We start from the raw sequence: 23,840 nt of genomic DNA, 5'->3' as shown, positions 1-23,840 counted from the left end.
CCTAATCTGAACATCTGCGGTGACGGTCATGCCTTCAAATCTCACTTCCAAATTCGAAACTTATAGGCCCACTATATTTAAGAAAGAATTTAAGATCATGAAAAAAAAAAAAAAAAAGATAAACCAAAAATTTGCAGCAAATATGATAATAATAAGTGCAATTGACTATTTTCTCATTAATCGTAGTGAGAATCACATATTCACGCCTAATGGTTTTGAGAAATCACTACCAAGAAAATCATAATGCTTTTACTTCATAACAAAAAGATCATCCAAAGTTGTCTTAAAATTGTGATATAACTAATAAAAAATTTATTGGATAATTTCTTGTTGAATTTGAACCATCGATTGTTTTCCATTTTAACGGGTCGTTTGGCTGGCTATCGATCTGTTCATACCCTTTGATGTCCGACTTCACTCAAAACAGTGCGGCCGTTACCGTTGGGCCATCCACTCCATCCATCCATTTAGTCATGAGCCCAAAAATGAAGCAGATCCAAATCTCATGTGGAAAAAAAATCAAGTGGAGTCATTAAAAACGTAACTACAAAAAGAATCATCAATAAGAAAAAATAGTTTTTTCTTTCTTTTTTCTGATCTTGCTGACTTACCCTGGTAGGTGAAAATATCAATCCATGAATAAGAAAATGCCTGAAAAGAAGGAAATGGGTTTCAAGGGTTAGCTTACTGGCTTTCTTTCTCAAGTCAGCATTAAAACCCAAAGAAGAAAAACTATTGTCCCTACAAAGCCCTCCCTCTTCCTTACACAAACTGCTCCAACTGCAAACCCAAAAAGAACAAGGCAAGCATAATGAATGTTTATTAAACCCTTGCTGCTCTCAGAAATACGCCGGAGTTCCTTTCCAACGCATTGTTTCCCAACAGGAATATAATAATCACTCAACAAAAACCCATTTCATGTAGAGTGGAATGGGAATGAAGTCTGTCAAACCAGCTCCAAATGGTGAGTTCATCTCTTAAAATAGAAAAAAAATTAGCACAATGGCCACTTGGGCTAGGGCCCATTCCACCCATGGGAAAATAAAATAACTTCCAAACACACCATAAATTACTTCAAACACAATAGAACCATCACATCATATATTTAGCTAGCTTGTATAACTATAAAGAAAATATAAGCTGAATCTAAGATTATTAAAAACATTTAAATTGAGTTTGGTTCAATAATTTGGTCAGGCTTGGATTACCATACATGCAAAAGTAAACTATCAAGTATTTGCTATAACCAGATCCAATGGTGTGTGTGTGTGTGTGTGTGTGTGTGTGTGTAGGGAAAAGGTACTATGCGCTCAACCTCACAAGTCCGTCCCATGAGGTCGAGCTGTGTGGGCCCCACCATGATGCGTTTCGAACATCTACCCCATCAGTCAGATGCACCATTCCATCGTGGGCCTAGGTCTCAAAAATCAAGTCAATCCGTAACTTGTATGGGCCACACTACATACAAAAGTGGGGAGGGGCCGTGCACCATTAAAACATTCATAATAATTTTTTGGGCCCACCGAGATGTGGTTTGTAAATCCAGCCCAACCATTATGTGTGTTCTACTTGGATGAGGGTTCTGACCAAGTTTCAGCAGCATTCAAAAGTCAGGTGGGCCCCACCAAGTGATTTTATATGTTTTAACGGTGTCTTCACATGATTTTAGATGGTATGGCCCACCTGAGTTCCGTATATGGCTGATTTTTGGGATATCCCATAATTTAGAGGGGACCCATCAAATGCACGGTGTTGATGGTCGACACGCATCACGGTGGGGCCCACACAACTCGACCTCACGGGAGCTTATCGTGAGGTCGAGCGCATAGTAACTTTTCCTATATATATAAACCCAGATGTAGTATAGGATGTATAGCACCAAAGATAATGCAGGGGCATTTTCACGCCGGGCTCGAGTAGGGTAGCTCGTGGGATGCGAAGACACACTCAGGTGGGTGACCCATGTGATTTGGGGTTCACGGAGAGATCTCATGTCTGAGACTCCTCACCAAGGCTGATTAATGCAAGGGCATTTCACACCGGGCTCGAGTGGGGTAGTCCGTGGGATGTGGGGACACACTCGGGGTGGGCGACCCATGTGATTTGGGGCTCACGAGGGGGATTCGGCTGAAGTCCTAACCCATGAGATGTGGGGCCTCGGCTATGAGATAAAAGGATTAATTTGCCATACTCTAACAGTTCGAGCATTTAGAGCAAGTGGTTAATTGTCCCACATCAAATTGGTATTAGAGCGGTAGGTTTCGTGTTCGAGACTCCTCACTAGGGGTAATTAATGCAAGGGCATTTTCACACCGGGCTCGAGTGGGGTAGCCCGTGGAATGCGGGGATACACTCGAGGTGGGTGACCCATGTGATTTGGGGCCCACGAGGGAGGTCTCGTGTTCGAGACTCCTCACCGAGGGTGATTAATGCAGGGGCGTTTCACACTGGGCTTGAGTGGGGTAGCCCGTGGGATGCAGGGACACTCGAGGTGGGCGGCCTAGGCTATGAGATAAAGGGATTAATTTGTCATACTCAAACAGTTTAAGCTTTTAGAGTAAGTGGTTAATTGTCCTACAACAGATTATGGTACCATTTATTCCTAAAAATACAATTTTATTGCCCAATATTACATCCAGAAATAATTACGAATGGTTGGTACGATCCTAGATCTTTGTCAAAGATCTTTCCCGATGAATTTTCTCCAAACTCTAGACATGTGGGGAATGTATTGAGATCCATAAAGCATCACACTAGCCATCATTTCCCCATTCTTCAATTGCCACATAGGAGTATCTTATTTTTCTATGTCATTACTTGTTTTGTTATTGGCCTCAAGGTTGTTTCCTTTTCTTCTTTTTTTTTTTTTTTTTCTTTTCTTTTACTTTTTTTTTTTTTTGTATTTTTCACTTTTGCTAATTTTCTCGTATCATAGGATCTTGTATCCTAGCCATGTACTACGTAGGTCCTAAAATGTGAGCATACTGTCTTTGAAAATCTGGGCCACGTACCATTTGGTTACATCCAACTTTGTTGACCGTTCCCTCCAAAGGGATGCTTACATCAAAATTGAAGCAAGAGGCAAAAACCAGCACAATCATATTATCAAAGCTGTCTAATCATAATGCTTTTTGGCCAACCACCCAATCACATGGTGGCTCAGCATATGAACAATCCAATCATTGTCCATGTTTGCCATTTCTAAGGTAGGGGAGAAATTTTGAAGGATTTCGACACAGTTTATAGCATTTCAAACTAACAAAAGCCATGCAAAGCAGTAGAGGTCTTTATCATCTTATAATGTTAAATAAAGAAAGAAAAATCTAAAACAATCAAAATGAATCCACTGCATCTGTTTGAAAGGCACAAAATAACTTCAGACAAGCAATGTATTCATGTAGAATTTGATGCCATGACAAATCACAATTTCCCATATAACAACAAAATTGTTCAACTGTACAATTTCTTCAAACAAAGATTCTAAGCAAATGCAGAGAACGAGATAGCATAAGCACAAAAGCAGAAAGGAGAAAGCACATATAAGAACCAACCTCCCTTCCATCACCAAAAGGCGAATGACCCACCACAAAACAAACTGCCAAGGTAGTGTGATCTTGTCCTCGGAAGCTGAATCAAAACCAAATCAATGACGCTCAAATTTCGTAAGGATTCATGGCCTCTCTTTCCCCCTTTCTCCATCACAAAATCAAAGCTCTTCCTCAGCCAAAAAAAAAAAGAACAAAGAAAAAGTGATATTTCTCTCCCTTTTGTGAAATCACAAGTGGGTTCTTCCCACAACCCCAAAACTAACAAAAGCACAATCCAAACTATTCCAAGAATCTTTAACTTATTCTTTCCTCCCAACAATAAAATCCAAAGCCAACAGAAAATGGTGGGTTTAGGGTGTGTTTTCTTGCATCAAATTTTGTGAACTTCATGATTAATCAATCTAATTTGATGTTAAATATCAAGAAATTTCATGATATTTGGTGCAACCAAATGCACCCTTAATGAAAATTATAAAACGTGATATTGAGAGGAATTGTTCAAGATTTCCGTTAACAAAATTTATATGAAAACATCTACACCATTGCAGGACCATTTCTTGAGTTATCTTATTTGAAGAGAATTTGATCAGCCATGACAGCTTGTAATTGAAATAACCTACAACCCCTCTTTATAAGCATTTTAACCATAGGAATTGGAACTCAGATTTCTGTAGGCATAAAAGTGAGTAGCATGGTCCAAGATGTGAATCTTTAAAAGACTGTCTATGAAAATCATTCCACGTCTGTTATATGCTGAACCACGGCTCATCCTTGTCCAGCATGCATTGCCCCATGGGACCTACATGCAGAGGCGATTGGCTGATCGGAACTGTCCACCTGGTGGGTGCTAAATGCAAATAGACCATGGTTCAAAAATCATGCCTGCATAGTTGGTCCTAGCCATTGATTTATCCAGTTGAATGCATATTACGACCCTTTTATCTAAAACAAAGAGAAAAACGCCTAACTTCTCCACATTCAACTCCATTTGATGGTCAGAATCATCCAGTTGGGAGTATTTTCTGGACCATGGCCCCATCCACATTAGCACCCAGCAGATGGATGATTCCAATCATCTAGCCATCTCTACATGTGAGCCCCATGCTGGATAAGACAGACACAAGTGAAAATGAAGTACAAAAGGATTGGTATAGGCAGCCTAACCTTATTTTGCTTTGGGTGTAAGAAATGGCCCGCCTTGAACCTGAGGCTGGAGCATGCCATCCAAAGTTCAAAACAACAACATGATCTCATCATCTTAAATTCCATACAAACTAAATGAAACAACAACAAAGACCAAACCAAGTTCACTGTATCGTATTCATACAAAAGAAAAGAAAAAAAAAAAGATGGAGAGAGAGAGAGAGAGAGAGACAGAGAAATCAAAAGTTTATCAGTCCCTTTTTCAATTAAAAAAAAAAAAAAAAAACTGAAAAAAAAAATCCATGATTCCAATATCAGACACAAACTTTAAAAAGAAAAATAAATAAATAAACCACGAGCTCTCTCTCTCTCTCTCTCACTTTGGTGCCATCTTTGAGCATCAAAGGTTGTTTGTTCTGTTGATCTGAAGGGTGATTATGTTGTTTATGGATGGTTTCAGAACTTCTCTTCATCAAGTGAGGTTGGTTTCAATTCATTATGAGGTAAATGGGTTGGTTTTTGGAATAGAGAGATGATGCTTGATGATTATAGTGGGAGGAGCAGAGTAATGTGTTTCAATTTGGTTGGTCTAAGTTCCTTTTCGACGCCCTATATGAATACAATCGGCAACTTAGCTTCCTTACTCTTTCACATCACTTCCACTGTTATGTTTTAATTCCTGGGGTAAACCAAAATAGCAAACTGTAATTCCGTATACCAAATTTCAAATGAAGTTTCAACAAGATTTTCATCTTAACCGCAAGAAAATAGGACGGAAGTCAGATATGCATGTAAGAAAATGAGTACCTCCAACAGCTCCAGTGAAAACGTTAAAATTTGCAGCCTTTTTGAATCTTCAAGAGAGCCAGAAACAAATTGCGAATCATCTCATCCAAACACCCATTCCATTTTCCATAGCTTTACAGCTTCCTTTCTGCAATCGAAGGTGAAAAAACTTGTATTATCTGTAACTCTACAAAAAAAAAGCTGAAATAGAAGAAGATACCAAACATACCAACATTTTGAGAGTTGCATCTAACTTTTTCTTTTTTTTAAAAAAAAGAAGATTAGTTGCATCTAACTTGTAAAGGCCTTTGCTTCATGAATTGGCAACTACCTATTTGAAATTGTAGTTTCTTTTGCAACTACCCACGATAAAAGAAAACATGATAAGCAAAAACCCAATTCAAATTGCATCTATACTTGTAAATTCCTTAAAAAAAAAATAAATAAATAAATAAAATAAAATAAACATTTAAGGCCTTTGATTCATAATCAGACAAAAACTCAATTCAAACTACTTGAAAATAAAAATAGAAAAATAAAATAAACCTCTGTTTTGCAGCATTCTTTTCAAACAATCCACCAAAATAGTTTTTGTAGCCTTCTTTTGCAACCCAATAACAATCCATCAACCGTAATGTGAGTTGGCAAAACTGGTGGAATAAGAAAATGTCACATGGAAGACATGGTGGGCCCCACATAGCTTTTATTGGACACACTTGTATGGTTATTTCTGTCCATATACAAAATACGATAATAGTTTGTTTGGCATACCAAAAAAATAAAAATAAATAAATAAATAAATCAACATCTATTAGAGTAACAGGAACATCATATCAAAGAAATTTAAAGGGTTAAGAGATGAATGTTTGTTTGGCATATGCAAACTAATCAAGGAGCACAGAGTTGAATGTTCTTCTCCCTTTGGCATTTTAGATGACCTCATTGTTAACACATCCAGCAACCACCAAAGGAGATAACGTAGAACGGAAAAACTCTGTTTCTGTCAATTTATGATAAATATGGAGAAATGCTCCATTTCTGTCACTAGAATCCTTAGATAATTAATCACTTGAATGGGTGAATCAAGAGAAGTGCTCCATTTCTGTCAATTTATGATAAATGCAGAGCGGAAACATACCTCCATTGAGCTACAACAGGATTAAAGGAGAATGGTTGGTGGTCTTTCAAATTAAGAGATTTGAGTTACAGTTTCCGTTAAATGATGGAATCTGAGAAAGGAAATTTGAAATTTTCATGAGAGATGATGAAAACCCTCTCTGATTTACATCTTGAGAAAATACCATTCTTGCTTAGGGTTCATCTCTAGCAAAATGATGCATAGGGAGAAGATGATATGGTAGAGCCACCTCCAAACAGAGCACACACAGATAGAGAGAGAGAGAGAGAGCAGTTAATTTTTTTTTTGTTTTTACATTTGAAACTGGAACGGCTACAACTGTTCCTAAACCGACGACAGAACTGTTCCAAATTTTCGATTTTGGTGTAGTGACATATAATCAATCTACAATGTTAATCTATTTATTGGCTGTGGGCCATCCCATTGACGGTTAGAATCATTGGATCCAAACCTTTTAATTGATGGTCATCAAAAGGTATATTAAAAAGAACTAAAAAAAAAATCTGATTAAAACAGTACTTGTTGGATGCTATTGGGGTGGTGCTCCTTTACTGGCTCCTTTAACAAACTTTTGTATGGCTGCTCTATTGCTTCTCCTCAAAAAAGAAAAAGTAAAAAAGAAGAAGAAGAAGAAGCTCTAGCTAATCTTGGTATGTGCCGACAATGGGATGTGAAAGCCCAGTTTTGATGGGAGTTTTGGGGGTAACCAAGGCCCAACCAGGACATGTGGCATGATTAGGAACGATCGATGTCTAGTTCACGGCACTTTTTCTGGTCTCATTGGGATTGGTAATTTCAATGAGACTTAGGTGAGAGCTTTAGGGTTCATTTGGATGCCTGTAATACCCTAGTTGTAAAGGGTTTATTGGTAAACACTTTCTAGGCAAGAGTTTGGAAGGCAAATTTAGCATGTAAACACTGTACAGGTAAACAAGCCTTAAAAAAAAAAAGAAAAAAAACAACAAGCTATGTTTCATATTAAAGGTGAAAGTCTTTACCACTGAAAAGACATTATACATAACAGAACATGATAGTTGATACATATTCATGCACTGCGGGCCCACAGTGATGTGTGTAGTATATCCAATATGTCCATCATGTGTGTTCCTTGATGCTCTTCTACGACCTTGGAAAAAATAGCACGATCGATTATCAGATGGGCCATGCGAGAGGGAAAATTTGGGATGGGATGCCTAGCATTAACAAATTTCTAGATTGTGTGGGGGCCACTGTGATGGGTGCAAGACATCCAAAACATTCAGCATGCGTGCACATTGATACTCTTCTAAAGCCCCAAAATATCAAGCCCTATTGTGATTTGCAGATTTTTGGCATGATTTACCCTGATCTTTGTGTGGTGTGAATATCTACCTTATACATTGTAAACACATTACAAGTTAGCCAAACTCGTAATCTGTTTACCTGTAAACACTATACTACTTAAAAGCCAAACAGAATAGCATGTAAATAGTTCATACCTGAAACTCATTTCAGGTGTAAAGTGTTTACCACTTAAACTTTATGAGCATCACTAAGAAAATAATCATGTTTAACTGTAGACGAATGCTTATTGTACTATTGTTGCATTCTATTTATTATGTGGCAGCGGCAGCAGAAATCTGACGCTGAGGGTGTGGGGCCTACCAGGATCGGGATCAGGCTCAATCCCCATTTAGTAGGATCCCATGCCCAAATGGACCCTAAGAGTTTATTTGGTGGAGAAGCTAGGGTTTGGTGTATCTATAGCATATTTATTGAAAAAAAGGAGGTGATCTAAAACAAATATGGGGAATGATAACACAAGTCTCAACGAGCCAGAATCACAGACGTGAGCCTCAAATTCAGAATCCCACAAAATGTTGTTGGATGATATGTCGCAAGGAACCATTGGTACTAGTGGGTGTGATCATGGTGCATGTGAGATGATGCATCTGCGCTCATTTAACAACCTTCACCCTCTTGAGCCATTTAACAACCTTCACCCTCTTGAGCCAATCCAATTCCAATGCTCCTTCATTGATCAGGATTTTAGCTAAGTTTCGCATTTCCAAATATGCATAGACCAACAACGAACAACGTGTGTGAACAGAATCCATAAAGCTTCAAGATGTTGAGATGCCAAATTTCTTTTAATGCTTGTATTCGATTTCTGAAGCTTTTCTGATCATCCGACTCCTCACTGTCCAATGCGTGAAGTTTTGTTATGGCTACCACCTGACCGGTTTGCAGTTCTGCTATGTAAACACTCCCCCTTCCTCCCCTCCCAATGCAATACTTGTCATCAAAATCCTCTGTTACTTCAATGATGCCTTCATACACGATCTGTCCATCATAGTTCCATATTGAAAGGTCTCCACTTCATTTCTCTGACCTCCTTTTCCTCTTTTCTTGCTCTTTCGTTAAAACTGCAAGAAACTCCAATACATAAAACTAGAAGAAATGATGCGCCAAGAAGAGGAAAAATGAATATAATCCCTTCCCCCACCTTTATTATGGATTAAAGATTTGTAAGGTGGCAAACCATGTGTGTCACACATAAACCTTTATTATGGATTAAAGATTTGGATGAAGCTTGAGGAAAACGGTTGATTTTAGGAATGGGACCCTCCAAATAGTTATATGAGAAGTCAATGGATGACAAGCTCTGCATCTTCCCAAAAGAAGATGGGATCGAACATGAGAGCATATCATGGGAGAGATTTAGGTTCTCCAACATGATGAGGTTTCCAAGCCGCGATAATCTCTCCACTTAGTGAATTGTGAGTGACTGAGATCTAGCAGAACTTGCAACTTAACCAGATGCCCGTTATGAAATGGAATGCTTCCACTAAAATTACTTTTGCACAATGTCAGGTGCTGCAGTTTGTAGTAGCCTTCCAATTGTTCTGGTATCGGTCCACTCAGTTTCTTTACCGATAGATCCAGAATCTTTAGATTGGTTAGCTTTCCTATTTCCAGGTGTAAATGGCCGGAGAGTTAGTGCTTAATCTCAAGTTGAATAGTGAAGGCAGCCTCCCCAACTCTGGATTTTCTCCCACTATCTGGTTTGAAGAAAGGCTAAGTATCCTCAGTTGACTTAACCACCCAAGCTAAAGAGGGATCCTACCACTAATCCCATTCCCAGATAACCTTAGGAATTTCATTAATTTTTTTTTAGCCATTTTGCGCAACTTGGAGAGTTCACCATACAATCTATTGTCACTGAGATTGAACATAGAACTCGAAAGCAGGGGGCAACTGTTATGGGTAAAATCGAGTTGACTTGATGTATGAGACATGTGGCAAAAAGACCATCAGAGTAGACTCTCTGAACTACCAAAGGACTAGAATAAGTTAACCCAACTTGACGATAAGCTTCATCTTCTATTTCTCATCCTAACATGAACTAGCAAAACTGATTGACAGAGTGGACTTCACAGGGACATCACAGTGGCTCAATCGAGCTTTGGGTTATAACAGGTGTTACAAGAAACCCACAGCCATTAATACATATATTAAGGTTTGCTAATCTTACATGACGTGTAGAGCCATGCACATCCAAACATGGGCACATGTGAAAGTATGAATTATGAAATATATGCGTGGGATATGAGCTTTCCAAAAGGTTGGAACTACTACTTAGATCTTCTGTGTAAAAAGTTGGACAATTAATTTCACTCAGCAGGTAGGGGGCCACAAGATATAAAGTAAATTGACGCTTAGTTTTTTTAACCCTTCATTTGTTCTTATATGCCATGACCCACCTGAGGTGAAAACTTATAAAATATGGATTAAATGCATCATCATCATAAACTCTAGACCAGATTTTCCTGACCTAACTTGATCATGGATCTCATTTCATGCTTGAGTTTGAGTTATACTTAGGGTCATCAATTGGCACAACTTGATATTGATGGGTCCCTGTCCCATTTCTGGTATCAGCTTAAAAATCGGATTGGGATTTGCCATTTTGGATCCTATCTAAAAAACAAGTTGGATTTGTTAGAATTTGTGCAGCTCATCAGAATGTTATTGACATGTGTACATATTTATTCATTGGATTATATTGAAATTTTTCGATGTTTGAGTTTATATCCATGGATGTGATTGTTTTGTGATAATGTATGCACATAGATATTAAGATTGATCATCATGACGAGATGTGGTTAATATTCGTCGATTAAAGGCTTCGTCCACTTCTCGCTTGGCATAGACTATTTTGCAGGTATACACAACAGGAGAGATGCATATTGAAGTGCATGTGCATAAACTCTCATTAATTTATAAGATAATCAGGACGAATTCTCATAGAGATCAACATGATCGGCACCATACCTAGTCAAATCATGTAAGCCTATATATTGCAGAGGAGATATATCGTTAGTTGATCGAATGGATCCCACGTGATGATTTCGTAGGCGATAGATGCTTGATCATTCATGATGTGTGAATTGATCCACATGTGCCGTGAGACCACTTTGTACAAGCGAAGAATCAATTCCAATCTGGTTGACGTGCGAGTATGCTGGTCCAGTAGGTGATTCTTGTATCCTTGTTACTCTGCTCTACATGGCAAGGTTTGGTGTGCATTCTTAAGGCCATTTGAGATAGGATAGAGGAAGATTGTAGATGATCGCATAATGCATATGAGACACGTCTGAGGCACCGGATCAAATGAATGGGCGAATTTTATTGCTAATTTTTTTATTGAAAAATATTGATATATTTATTATATGAATATTTTCAATTGGTTTTAATTGATCAAGTTAACCATAATTTTTGTTTGATTTCAAAAGTAGATAAGTGTGCATTACGATTGGAGCATTGGGATTTGTGCACATGCACATGTGGAATCAAACATGCTCAATCAAGTATGGACAAACTAATGGTCTAGAATAAGCGGTTTGAAATTGGGATGAATTGTTTCTCATCTACTTCTGGATTTGATACGATGTCATCCCTTATAGATGATGATAGTCTCAAAAGTCTCATACTGGATCTACTTGATTAGAAGGTGTAGTTAGGTTTTTCTTATTAGGAGAAAGCATGGTAATTCTATACACCTTATTACCACTATAACATAATAGATATTGGAGTTAGTTTCTAATACATTTTTTTTTTCTTTTCAAGTAGAGGTTTATGAATATAGGTGAAGTTTATGGTTTGAGACACCTCTTCTTATCTCCTATTAAACCCTAGCCCTGGAGAATTCTCATCTCTTGAAATCCTAGTCCGTCAAATCTAGGGATCTCATAGTGTGCATGGTGTTTTCTTCCTTTTGGTTGAGTGTCAACATCTCCAATGAGCTTTCCTTCGTCTCCAATGGGCTCTTCGTGCTTGTTCTTGTGCAATGAAGAAGATAATTGTGGTTGCCCATTCTAGATAATGTCATTCATAAAAATTTTAAATTGTCGGATTTTACGGTGCTTCCACTAATAAGATCCATCACCTTGACTCAATTGAAATCAAGTTAGGTCCAATTAATTTGGATAGTAATCTTATATACAAAATATATTTTAACTATTCTAACAATAAATTGAGGTTTGCTAAGCTTCGCACACACACATAAGTAAGAGAACTCGTTTACACCATGTGTCAAAGTGGCACCATGTAAATGCTGTTATTTGGAATTGAACCAACTTAGACTTGACTTAAAACCAATAATCAAAGGCCCGATGGGAACTGGAAACACGACTGGATCTGGGTTTGGGTCGCAACAAGAGTTGTCTTGGCAAGACCCCAATCCCGATCAGCTTGGGTCTGGGAAATCTAGGACCCAATGGAACATGACTTGTTGACTGCACTACTTAGGCTTAGATTAGTGTATTCTCTTTGGTACCCAAGTACAATTTGATAATGATATGATACATCGTATGTAAATCCAATGCCTTAGCCTTGCTACTAAACCACTTATTACATTTTTTTTTTCTTTTTTTAATTTTGTTGATTATTCTTATCCAAACTCACCATTAGTGGGGCCCGTGGTGTGGTCAATCAACTGCAATTTTCGGCACTCGCTTCTCACATGTGGCAATGTAACCTATTTTTTCAAGACCCAAACCGCTCATTAGGTGGGCCTCAAGTGTACCAAATAAATGAGATGGTTATGAGAAATTGCCCAATGTCTACAATCAACGTATTATATAGATATGGGCCACCTGATGTTCATCTTGGCCTGATTTTCAAGACATGATGAGCGGCTTAGATCACATGCACGTGTGCTAGTTGTATTTAGCATTCCTCAACACATGCATAAGTAGAGATCAATAGCACAACTTGGCGAATAATCAACCAATCAAAGTAATTCTATTACCTCCTTTTGGGCATGTCATGTGACATGCCTACATGGAGATGAATTGAATAAAGTATAGAGCATACACTTATCCACTAAATACAACATAATACAGTGGACTACCATGTACTAATTAGTCGAAACAATACCAAAATATTATTATACACAACATAATAAAATATCGTACATACATCGTAGACATTTGCATAGAGACTAGGACGGTACACACCATTATCTCCAATCACTACCACCAATAAGTTTTGGCATCTTGGGGCTGCTGAGGAATTGTTTGTACCATTGGGCGGATAGTTTTGGAGTTCTCTCCAACGTATTGCTGTCTACATGATAAAGCCCAAATCGTAGCGTATACCCATTCAACCATTCGAAATTGTCAATTAGAGACCATATGAAGTAGCCTCTCACATCAGCTCCTTTCCTGCAAGCATGATATAGATGCGTTTAAAATTTATAGTCTATGCTGCATATACATCTTGTGTTCTAATTAATTGTACACACATGTATTCTCTATAAAATTACAAGTATATTCGTAATGACACATACCTGTATCCATCAAAAGATGTATGAATGTATTCATTATATTAATTCCATCCATGTATCATGATTATTAATCCATGAGACCTTATACCAAAAGTCACCTAAAGCCTATATATACCCAAACCTTAGATCATTTGGAATGAACTGAAATATTCTCTTTTCATTATTTCATCTTTGAATTCATCGTGTTTATTGAGTAAGGTTAAAAGATATAGTCTATCTTCTTAGTAGTACAAACCTACGATAGGCACTAATTGTTATTCAGACCAAATACAAACTTTTTAAGAGTTTGGGCTTGGTTGAATCTGGGGAACAATACGCAAGGTCCCTGTTGTACCATTGGAAGATGTAAACAGCCTTTGAGAAGCAGCATTGCAACGTGACTCTGAGTCGAAGTTCTTGAGGTAGGCCATTCATTGAATGGTGAATTTAGATATGCACATACCCATGAATACATACATGTAACATGTAAATGTATGTGAGCACATACATACTTAACTAGATGTATATGGTGAGAAGAATATGGTGCTATATTCCTGGTAAATTGAAGGTAGGCATGTAGAAAGATGATGTTATTGTTTCAATCTGTTACCAATAAAATACCTGATGGCTGCAGATAGGGAAGTCAGATAGCTACTTAGGTAGTCTACTCTCTCCATGTCATTGAGCAGTACATTCTTAGAAGAGCTATTTTTACCATCTTGTGCATATCCTGCAATGATAATACCATTCATGATAAATAGACACCCTTTATTAATATGCTTCTAATATAAATGAACTACAAGAAAGCTCCTTCCCAAGAAAAGAAAAAGTAGATGAAATAACATAGACATTCATCAATTTCTAAGAAAAATAAATTGCACGAAAGCTCTTCTAAAAAAAAAATAATCACGAAATAATTTATAAAACTCCCATAATTGACGATTTTCTATGATAAATAAAAGTTCTTCCTAAAAAATTTAGGCAGAGAGAAGGGGTGTAATAGCAAAACCAGAAATAGCTGAAGGTCCTGACAGCCATGTTGTAGAAGATAACAAAGAAAAACAGATAGGCTCATATGACATTTCACCTTGGGATGGCAATAGGCTGGTCTAGAGCTAGGCCGAGGTTGGCCCTAGCCTAGCTTTAGAGCCCCAAGCCCTAGCCCTAGAGGGCCTGGCCGAGCTAGGGCTGTGCCAGGCTGATTAAGGGCCAGCCCTATAAGTTAGATGTATGCTTCATGAACAATTTGTGTACAATTGGTGAGTGTATGTTTATGAACCATGATGCTTTTTCAAAGAACTAAAATTTCTCTGTCACACCTCTGTCAAATAAGATCAATGATAAATGAAGTATATACCCCGCTTTTATCCACCATATGCATGGACTTGCAAAGGTGCATTAGTATTTGTTCATCGTCTAAAGTGGGTTCACAATTTGGACAGTTAATAAGTGATTTTTTTATGCATCCTCCATGCATATCTAGCCCACAATTTGGGTGGTCTGGATTGCGAAACTGTGCCATGCGTGTCACCAAACATTTTGAAAAATACAGTGAACTAAGGCTGGATCGTGTCTTAATAAATAAACAAATAAATCACTTACCATTTTCTGTGATGTACATGGGCGTGTTGTTGTATCTTTCCTTGATGTACATTACCATCTTTTCCAAACCCGATGGTACCATGTAAAAAGTTGGCATTGCAGTCTACATAAAATCATCAAGAGATTTAGATACTCCTCTTTTCTAACTTTCAAATCAACAGTGATAGAAGCCTAATGTTCACCTTCTCCAAAATGACTACTTTTTGCCCTTATGACTAACCCTTGCCCTTATTATCACATGGGCAAAATTGTCCCTTTAAAGAAGTGAATACTCTTTCATTAACATTCTATATTATATATTGTATTTTTCTCACCGGCAGTCCAATTGGTTGACCATCTTTTTCCCCACTGAGTACTGAGTATGTTTCTCCTTCCTGATCTGAGTCGCACGGAGAAAACATGCAGTCTTCACATAGAGAGTTGAATAATGATTAATTCCAATAAAATCCAATTTATTTTGTAATTTTCTTCGATCATTCGATGAAAATGTCGGCAATCTTGATCCCAATATCTGGCGCATTTCAGGTGGATAATCTCCGTACATTATAGGATCCAAAAACCTGCAATTTGGGTGCATTAACGGTTTCTGATGGATTAGAAATGTTCACAAGAGTATAACTTCTAATAAAATTATCATTTTTATCAAAGGGAATTGATAGCACATAAGGAACATATTACAAATTTATGAATTTGAAGGGTGCATTTGGTCGCACCAAATATCATAATATTTCACAATATTTCATGACTAAAGAGTCTAAATTGGTGCAAACTTTCATGATATTTTATGACAGAAACCAAACAAACCCAAAATGAGAATTATCTATGCAATTCACACAAACAACAATGCCTGATCATCCAATGCTAGTGAGTCAGCAATCCTGATGTGCTATAAGATTTAAATCCCATTTTGAAATGGGTGTGGGAGATTGGTTTCCACCAACTCTCAGTATACTCAGTGCATCCAGAAACTAGGTGATCAGATGATCCTAGCGCTTTGAATGGGGCCAATTTGTTCCAACCGTCGGTTCTTTATGAGCCATAAATCACATTGTTAGAATCATTAGTTTCATAGAAGAATATATATATATATATATAGTTCATAAAAATAAAAATAAATATATTAAGACTTCAAAATTCACAATTTTTTTTCTCTGAAGTTGTAGATTTTGTTTACCAGGCATTAGCGAAAGCGAGGGCCCGCCGAGCTGCCAAACGATCTGCCGGAGTATCTTTAAGAGGTTCGTACCAGTACGCCCACGAAGCGAGCCCAATAAAACCTCCTTGTTTAGCCTTAAAATCCACAAAAAATGTGTGATAATTATAAAATAGTAAAGGTGAAATTTCTTTTTAAATCATTTTAATTCCTTTTTTACATGAATGCTCAAAGTATTTTTAGACTCAAAACTACAACTCTCCTTGTTATGTCATTGACCAATGGAAAATGCTCCACTGCACCCAGTGCATGGGAACCTTCCCGTGCACCCATTTGGCACCCATTTGGATTTTCGACAGGTGGGAGCCATGTCATTGATCGAGAATGTCTATAGAGTCTTACCAGCTCTTAATATGGCATCTTGCAAAAATCGCACCAGTCGAATCATCCTAAGCATCCGATCAACATGGTGTGAAAATGGATGGCTGCAATCATTCGTATAGGAAAGCGAGATGTCCAATTCAGGTGATCCCACCTTAGACTGCTTGTTCTTCTGAAACACCACTTTGGTCAGATGACAATAACCACTAACCATCCAATCCATGGCCTAGAAAATGTATGGTTATGTGAAAAAGGCTTAACATACAAATGGCTAGAATCATTTGATGGGCCTGGTTCTTTATCTCTGGCCTGAGAAAAGTGTGTTGAAATGGATTGATGGTTTGGATTGATGCATGAATACCCATGTGTCAATTTCCAACCATGTGCATGCCAAGGTTCCGGTGCACTTAGTGTAATGCAACAACACTCAACAATTCTGCTTACAACCAAACATAACACTACCATTACATATTTTGCATGTTTTCAAAACATTAAAACTCGATTCGGCTCAAAACCCAGTTGGTTCGAATCGAATCGAGAACTCAGATGGAAGTCTCCTGAAAATTCATCCGAGTTCTTGTGAGTTTTGTCAGTAACATTTTGCATTTAAAAAAGTATAAACATTATATAAACAATGTCAAGTTGTGTTGAGTGAAGTCGTGTTTGAGTTTTGACCTAGTCATGACAAGATCAAAATTTTCCCGACTTAAACTTGAGTCGAGTTGACCCAGCAAGTTTAAGTCAACATTGTCATTTTTTATCCACAGGAAAACCATAGTAATGAAGAAAGATCAAGTGACCCCAAATTTCATACCAGCAAACTACAGTTCACCTGAATTACTAAAAAAAGAAGGATCACATACCTGATATTTTCTCCTGTAAATGTCAGTTGCAGTGGCATGGCACAATATGACATTATGACCTGCAATGTATGGCTCTATTGCGGAGTTGCCTGCTGTGCAATTGCCAAACGGTTTGGAACAACGGCCGGGAGGGTATGTGCCGGTGAAGTAACCAGATTTCACTAAGGGGTTTGGCTCATTGAAGGTGGCCCAGTATTTTACTCTATCCCCAAAATACTTGAAGCAAACTTCGGCAAAATATCCATAATCTTCTCTGCAGAAGTAGTTATTAAAAACATAAAATCAAGATACCTCACCATGTAATAGTAAACCACTGTGCACCTGGACTGCACCATTCCACAAATATGGTGTGCCTTAATACTATGCCACCATTGTGGCTTTGGCACCAATAGAGGTGGCAATGGGTTGGGTTAACCCGTTGGCCAGTTAGCCTGACCCAGTTTTGAATCGGGTTTGGGCCAAGCTAAATGGGTAATGGGTTGGCCTTGGGCTAGTATACCAATTAACTAAATCACATGGTTAAAAGACTTAGTGACTCAACCACTCATTCGGTCCTGAGTCGAGTCGGGACTTGCTGAGCTGGGGTTGCAACCCAAGTGGGGGGAGGGGAACTTGGGGGGAGGGGAAGTCATGGTATCGAACTAGATGAGGTCTAACCAAGTCTGGGTCGCATCGGACTCGTTTGAGGCTTAAAAGTCATGGGAAATGGGTCGTGTTTGGGTTGAACTCCATCAGACCCAACTCTAACAGCCCATGTGTGTTTTCAATAGGCTTCGACTGATAACCTGACCCAATTTGGCCTGAAATCCGGTAACAAACTAATAGAAGATTAGTTTATACACTGAGATAAGATGTTTACACTGAATGTATCCACTAATTGGGCTTTTTACCCTATATTTGCTTCTTGCACATGAGTTGGGTCATGCCAGATTAGGTCAGGTCAGTCGAGCCTGATCCATTATTATTAAGTGAGACGGGTAAGGCTTGATGAATTTTAAGTGGGCCAGGTTTGGCTACAAGGTAATGGATCATGGGTTGCATTTGGACCAGAGTCTTTGGCCTGTTTAGTCATTGGGTCAGGCTTGGACTGAGACTGAACCCGCCCAACCGGAACCCATCCCATTGCCACCACTAGGCACCAACTGCAGCAATGATAACTGTATAACAACAGCAGATGATGGTGTGGGAAGAAAACTTACTGTATTTTAGAATTTAACCATGTCCCGTATCGTTCTTCGAGTTCATGAGGAACATCATAATGGTTTAGTGTAACGAATGGTTGGATCCCTAATAACATATCAAAGATGAAAAAAATTAATTAAAATCATTAGTGTGTGTACATGTGCGTGTGTGTGTGTGTTGATATAAGGTAGAAATGGAGGTCTTGGTATCGATCCCTGATCCATAGCTCAACTGGTAGACTGAGTGGAGATACCTCGTTTCAACACTTGAGGTCTTGGTATCAATCCCTAGTGGGGGTGACCAACAGTGCAGTGTGTACTGACAGTGGGTGTGTACTAACAAGCTAACCCAAAAAAAAAAGAAGGTAGAAATGGAGAGTGCTTGCTAATCCCCACCATTGAGCCAAAGTTCTAGAAAACCAAGTTTTAGCTGTCCATTTCATTTATGTGTTCTAGTCCTGATGAGTTGACTGGCCTGAAACCTGGGCCAGGACACCTACACTGCATGGCCCACCTGATTGACAAATCAGATATTGCACGCGAATGCCAGGCTGCCAGCATGTAGATGGGCTGTACAGACAGGTAGGATTAGGAAATATGTGTGTGGTGGATGGATGGTGGATGTTCTGCAGTAAAAAAAACAAAGTATGTTGTTACCTTTGAGAATGAGAGCATCAATGAGGTTGTTGTAAAATTCAATTCCTGCCTTATTAATCTCACCAAATATTCCTCCTGTTGTTAATTCACAGATATTAAAATAAGGATTAAGTCTCTATTATAACATGAACATGGCAAGAGGATAGAACATCCAACCCGTCCCAAAGGTGGGCCCCACAATAAAGAACACTGAGCTAAAAAATTAGGCTAATCTGCTTTTTTGGATGTGGCACACTGAAGAATTCAGTGGACAACAGCTCATTTGGTCCAATCTACAATTTGGCGTGTGTGATTAGTGGATTCGCCTGACTTTAGCACATGTGATCTTCATGGTGGGGTCAACCTGCCTGACGGGTTGGATGTCTCCCACATTTATCTAACAGTAAAATTTGAGAGAAGTAAAACTCACTTGGAAGGATTCTCGACCAGGAAATGGAAAATCTGTAGGAATTCACTCCAAGGGAATGCATCAACTCAACGTCTTCCTGTTCATGTTCAACGAGTTATCTATATGTTAGCAACTGCTTTTTTTTCTTTTCTTTTCTTTTCTTTTCTTTTCTCTCTCTCATTTTTCCTCATAGCTATTTGGGCTGGAATGGGCTTGTATCTGCCAAAAAGAACAACTTGGCTGAGCCCATCTGACTGTTGTAAAATCGATGGTGTTGAGTGTCTGGCTTCTGGGTTTAACACTGATGGCCTGACCATGTATGGAGGGTGCTTGAAATCTCCTAGATTTTAAAATCCTGATCATTCAATTATTTAGTCTATTTTCTTCTGATGGATGCGGACCATCTTCATATTTTCTCTCAGCCACCTAAGGCCACTGATCCAAGGGTTAGGATTGAGGGATTTTTCAGGCATCTCATATCCATGGTGGGGGCATATCAGGACAATGGTCTGGATGACCAAGCCAACGACATCATATGCATGTATATTCCTTTGGATGTGAATGGGCCGGGCCTGCATGAAGTAAAATCAAGAGTTTTGGCTATACCATACCAACGGGCCTGGGCCGACAGCTCAAAGGCGAGGCCATGTCATAAATAGGACGAGTGATTTTATTTTTATTTTTTTATTTTTTTCTCTTTATGAGAAATCTCCACCGTTAGATTATCACTGTAATGTCTGTAACAAATAAAATCAAGTAGTGCAAATTGCATATAACATTAGCAACTCATTCGAGGGGTCAGATCTTCTGATATCAATGGAATCTACTGAGCTGGTCGGATTTTTCTTGATTAAAAAAATAAAAAATAAATTTATATACCATGTAACAATGATAATGGTCATCAGCAACATCTGCATTGCTTCCATCGTTGATTTTTCCTGAATATAGGACACAAAAATTCAAAGAAATTTTATTTTGAAAAATGTATTTTACAATACCTAAAATAACCCAAATAAGAGGGGATTTGAGAGAGAGAGAGAGAGAGAGAGAGAGAGAGAGAGAGAGAGAGAGAGAGAGAGCCAACCTGGTGTGCGAGTGAAAACATCCCAATTGCTTAGACCTTTGTTGCCTTCTAAGTAGGCCCCTTCAATCTACCAAACAAAAAATAAATATATTTTTTAAAAGGCAATTAAAATCAGTGCTGCACACTACCATGTGGTTGTTTAGGGTGAAAGTGGGCCAGGCTGGGTTGGGTTGGGTCCGGAGACGACAAGGCCTGCTTTTGGTTAGATTTGTGCAATTAGAGGGCCCAATCCCGTGGGCTGGGCCCCGGCATGATTTGGTGACCCAGTGGTTAATTGGGCAGGCCTCATTCTGACATGATGGCAACCCGGCCCCACTTATTTAATCATGTTAGGTTGGATAGGGCCCAGGTTCCTGGGATGAGCCTAGGCACATATTTAGCTCTTGGGCTAGGTCAGCCCATCATTCTCAGAAAGTGCATGTGACACATGTGCACCGAGACTGTACCTTTCCTTGTTGCAGACATGCATATATGCACGGAGGATTTCCCTAAAATTTGTAATAGTTATTTGCAAAGAGAATAAACCAACTGTACGGATTTTGATGTAAGACAGGTAAAGGATAAGTGAACGGAGGGCCAGGATCACCAATTGGACTGGAGGTGCCCCGATTGGGCCAAAAAGCCCTAAACCAAGGGCTTGTGAACAGTGCAAAGCACTTGTAAAATGCCTATTTACTGACGGTACTTTACCTTTTGATCCTTTCCTTGCCACAAGCAGCAAGCATGAAAGAATCAAGATCCTCTGCTTGCCACAAGCAGGAAAATCCAGCTTATTGTAATTTAATTGGGCTACATCATCACACTTCATTTAGATTTTAACAAACAAGATTTTCCTGCTTGTGGCAGGCAAAAGACCCCGGTTCAGCAGAAAAATCCTATTTTCCTGCATCGTTGTGATGATGTGGCTCAATTATATTGCAACAAACAGGATTTTTTTGCTTGTGGCAAGGAGAGGATCTACCAAAGTGTATCTGAATCCTCTGCTTGCCACAAGCAAGAAAACCCAGCTTGGTGCAATTTGATTGGGTGAAATTATCACACACGACATTTAATGCGGTGGTGCTGACAACGTCGACAATGTTAGTGATGACTTGGACCATTCAGGATGCAGGAAAACAGGATTTTCCTGCTTGTGGCAAGCAGGATTCTTCTGGAAAATGTCACCTCACCAGCACTAACCTCGGTTGTACCATTTTCTATCACCACCATTATCCAAATGGAAATACTTAGGATTCTCGCACTGGTTAGCCAATCTATTAAGTATGCTCCGACTCGAGCTCTTCAAAGATTGATCAAATTCCAAGATTGAGGGCCCACCTATTGCCCTCAAGCTGGGATAGACAACTTCGGAGCCTTCGGGTAGTGATCAATTACAAGATTGATGGACCCACCTTCTTCTCCCAATTCCCCAAAGCTAGGATTGATAGCTTCGGACCTTGGAATTAACCAATTCTAAGATTGATGGACCCACCTACTAGTCAATTCCAAAAAGTTTGTATTGAAAACTCTAGAACTCTTAAAAATTGATTTATTTCAAGATCAATGGAGCTCACATACTTCCCCCAATTCCCAAATGGATATGAAAGAATTCACGAAATCTTGGCATCACAACGGAAAAGCTAAAAAGATTGATTGCATGCTTTGTACCTGATAAGATGAAGTTGCAGTTCCAAAGAGGAAATCTTGAGGAAATTGGCTCCGATCAACGACGCAGCTGATCAATGGAAAGATATGAAGAAGCACTGCAACAAATGCAAAGGACATCCTCTGCTTCAATGCTTTTATTACCATAATACCCCTTTAGAAACTTCTATATTACTGCTCTTGTTTACATTAAGTACCGAGGGTTGGGTCAGATGGGGTTTTTATATCGAAAAACGAGGGGACCAATTAGGCGCGGCAGTGGCCTAACCCAAAGACGGTGCCAGCCGTTTTGCAAGATGATCCCGGAGCATTGAGCCAAAAAAATGAAGCAGATAACTACCTGTACTTTGACTTATGAGAGCCACCATCAAAGGTTTTCATTGCGTCATGATTTATTTCATTTATTGACGAGTACTCCATAAAAATTTGAATTTACTTCGTGAAAGGTAAATTAAAAATTTTCACCATATTCAAAAAATAGAAAGCAATGGTGGAAAAACAGTTAGGGCAAAAAATAAAGGCTTTAAGGACTAATAATGGTGGAGAATTAACTACTACTGAGTTTAATGAATATTGTAAGGATAAAGGGATCATCAGGCACAACACAGTGCACCACATACCCGAACAAAACGGTATTGCTGAGCAAATGAATCGAACTCTCTTAGAAAGGACTAGATGTATGTTATGTAATGCTGTATTGGCTAAGGACATATGGATAAAGGCCGTTAACACGGCTTACTATTTTGTGAACCAGTCACCGTCTATGGGAATTGAATGTAAAATCTCAGATGAAGTATGGAGTGGTCATAAGCTGGACTCCTCACATTTATGTATATTTAGTTGTGAAGCTTACTCTCATGTACTGTCAGTTGATAGAGATAAGCTAGACAATAGAGATAAAAAGTATATTTTTGTTGGCTATGGTGTTGGTGTGAAAAGTTACAGGTTATTCGACAAGGTCACACGTAAGGTCATCACTAACCGTGACGTCAGATTCGATGAAAGCTCTCTATTCTGTAAGAATGATCAAGAGGAGTAAGAGGAACCAAAAAGGTTGATCGTAGCGTCTAGATTAACACAAATGATACTTAGGTAGAAATAGATGCGCAAATAGAGGTAAAAGAGCAGATGGAACAGCCACCTGTGAGAAGAAACTCACTGCGTGATCGCAAGTTACTGACAAGATACATGAATGACTATAATATCGCATATGCCCTCATTACAGATAAGAGCGACCTGACAACTATTCAGCAGGCTCTTGATGAGCCTGATGTGGAAAAGTGAAAGGTGGCTATGGATGATGAGATAGACTCGTTATATAAAAATCACACATGGGAGCTGGTGGAGCTTCTAATGGGCTGAAAAGCGATCGGATGAAAATAGTTATTTAAAAGGAAACAGAATAAATACAAAACAAGTCTGGTAGCGAAAGAGTATGCTCAGAGAGAAGGAATCGACTTCATA

The 23,840-nt window shown here is 38.8% G+C and overlaps 1 protein-coding gene, 1 long non-coding RNA gene and 1 pseudogene across 2 annotated transcripts; 1 reads left to right on the top strand and 2 right to left on the bottom strand.

Annotated features, from left to right (window-relative positions):
* Positions 1 to 227: 227 nt before the first annotated feature.
* Positions 228 to 4,787, bottom strand: LOC131240459 (uncharacterized). The gene is made up of 4 exons (XM_058238706.1): positions 4,713 to 4,787; positions 3,652 to 3,714; positions 3,552 to 3,595; positions 228 to 780 (listed from the first exon to the last, which is right to left on the bottom strand). Exons 1-4 carry the CDS (start codon positions 4,770 to 4,772, stop codon positions 504 to 506), a joined length of 444 nt encoding a protein of 147 aa, XP_058094689.1. The 5' UTR covers positions 4,773 to 4,787; the 3' UTR covers positions 228 to 503.
* On the top strand, positions 1,121 to 3,749 carry LOC131240462 (uncharacterized). The gene is made up of 2 exons (XR_009168763.1): positions 1,121 to 1,272; positions 3,381 to 3,749. It is a non-coding gene; the product is annotated as an uncharacterized LOC131240462 (long non-coding RNA).
* An 8,091-nt stretch (positions 4,788 to 12,878) lies between the features above and the next one.
* LOC131240458 (beta-glucosidase 18-like) lies at positions 12,879 to 22,590 on the bottom strand (annotated as a pseudogene).
* Between the last annotated feature and the right edge of the window lie 1,250 nt (positions 22,591 to 23,840).

The sequence above is a fragment of the Magnolia sinica genome, chromosome 3 (genome assembly GCF_029962835.1).
Source record: "Magnolia sinica isolate HGM2019 chromosome 3, MsV1, whole genome shotgun sequence".
NCBI lineage: Eukaryota > Viridiplantae > Streptophyta > Magnoliopsida > Magnoliales > Magnoliaceae > Magnolia > Magnolia sinica.
This window is presented reverse-complemented; position numbering and strand designations above follow the sequence as displayed.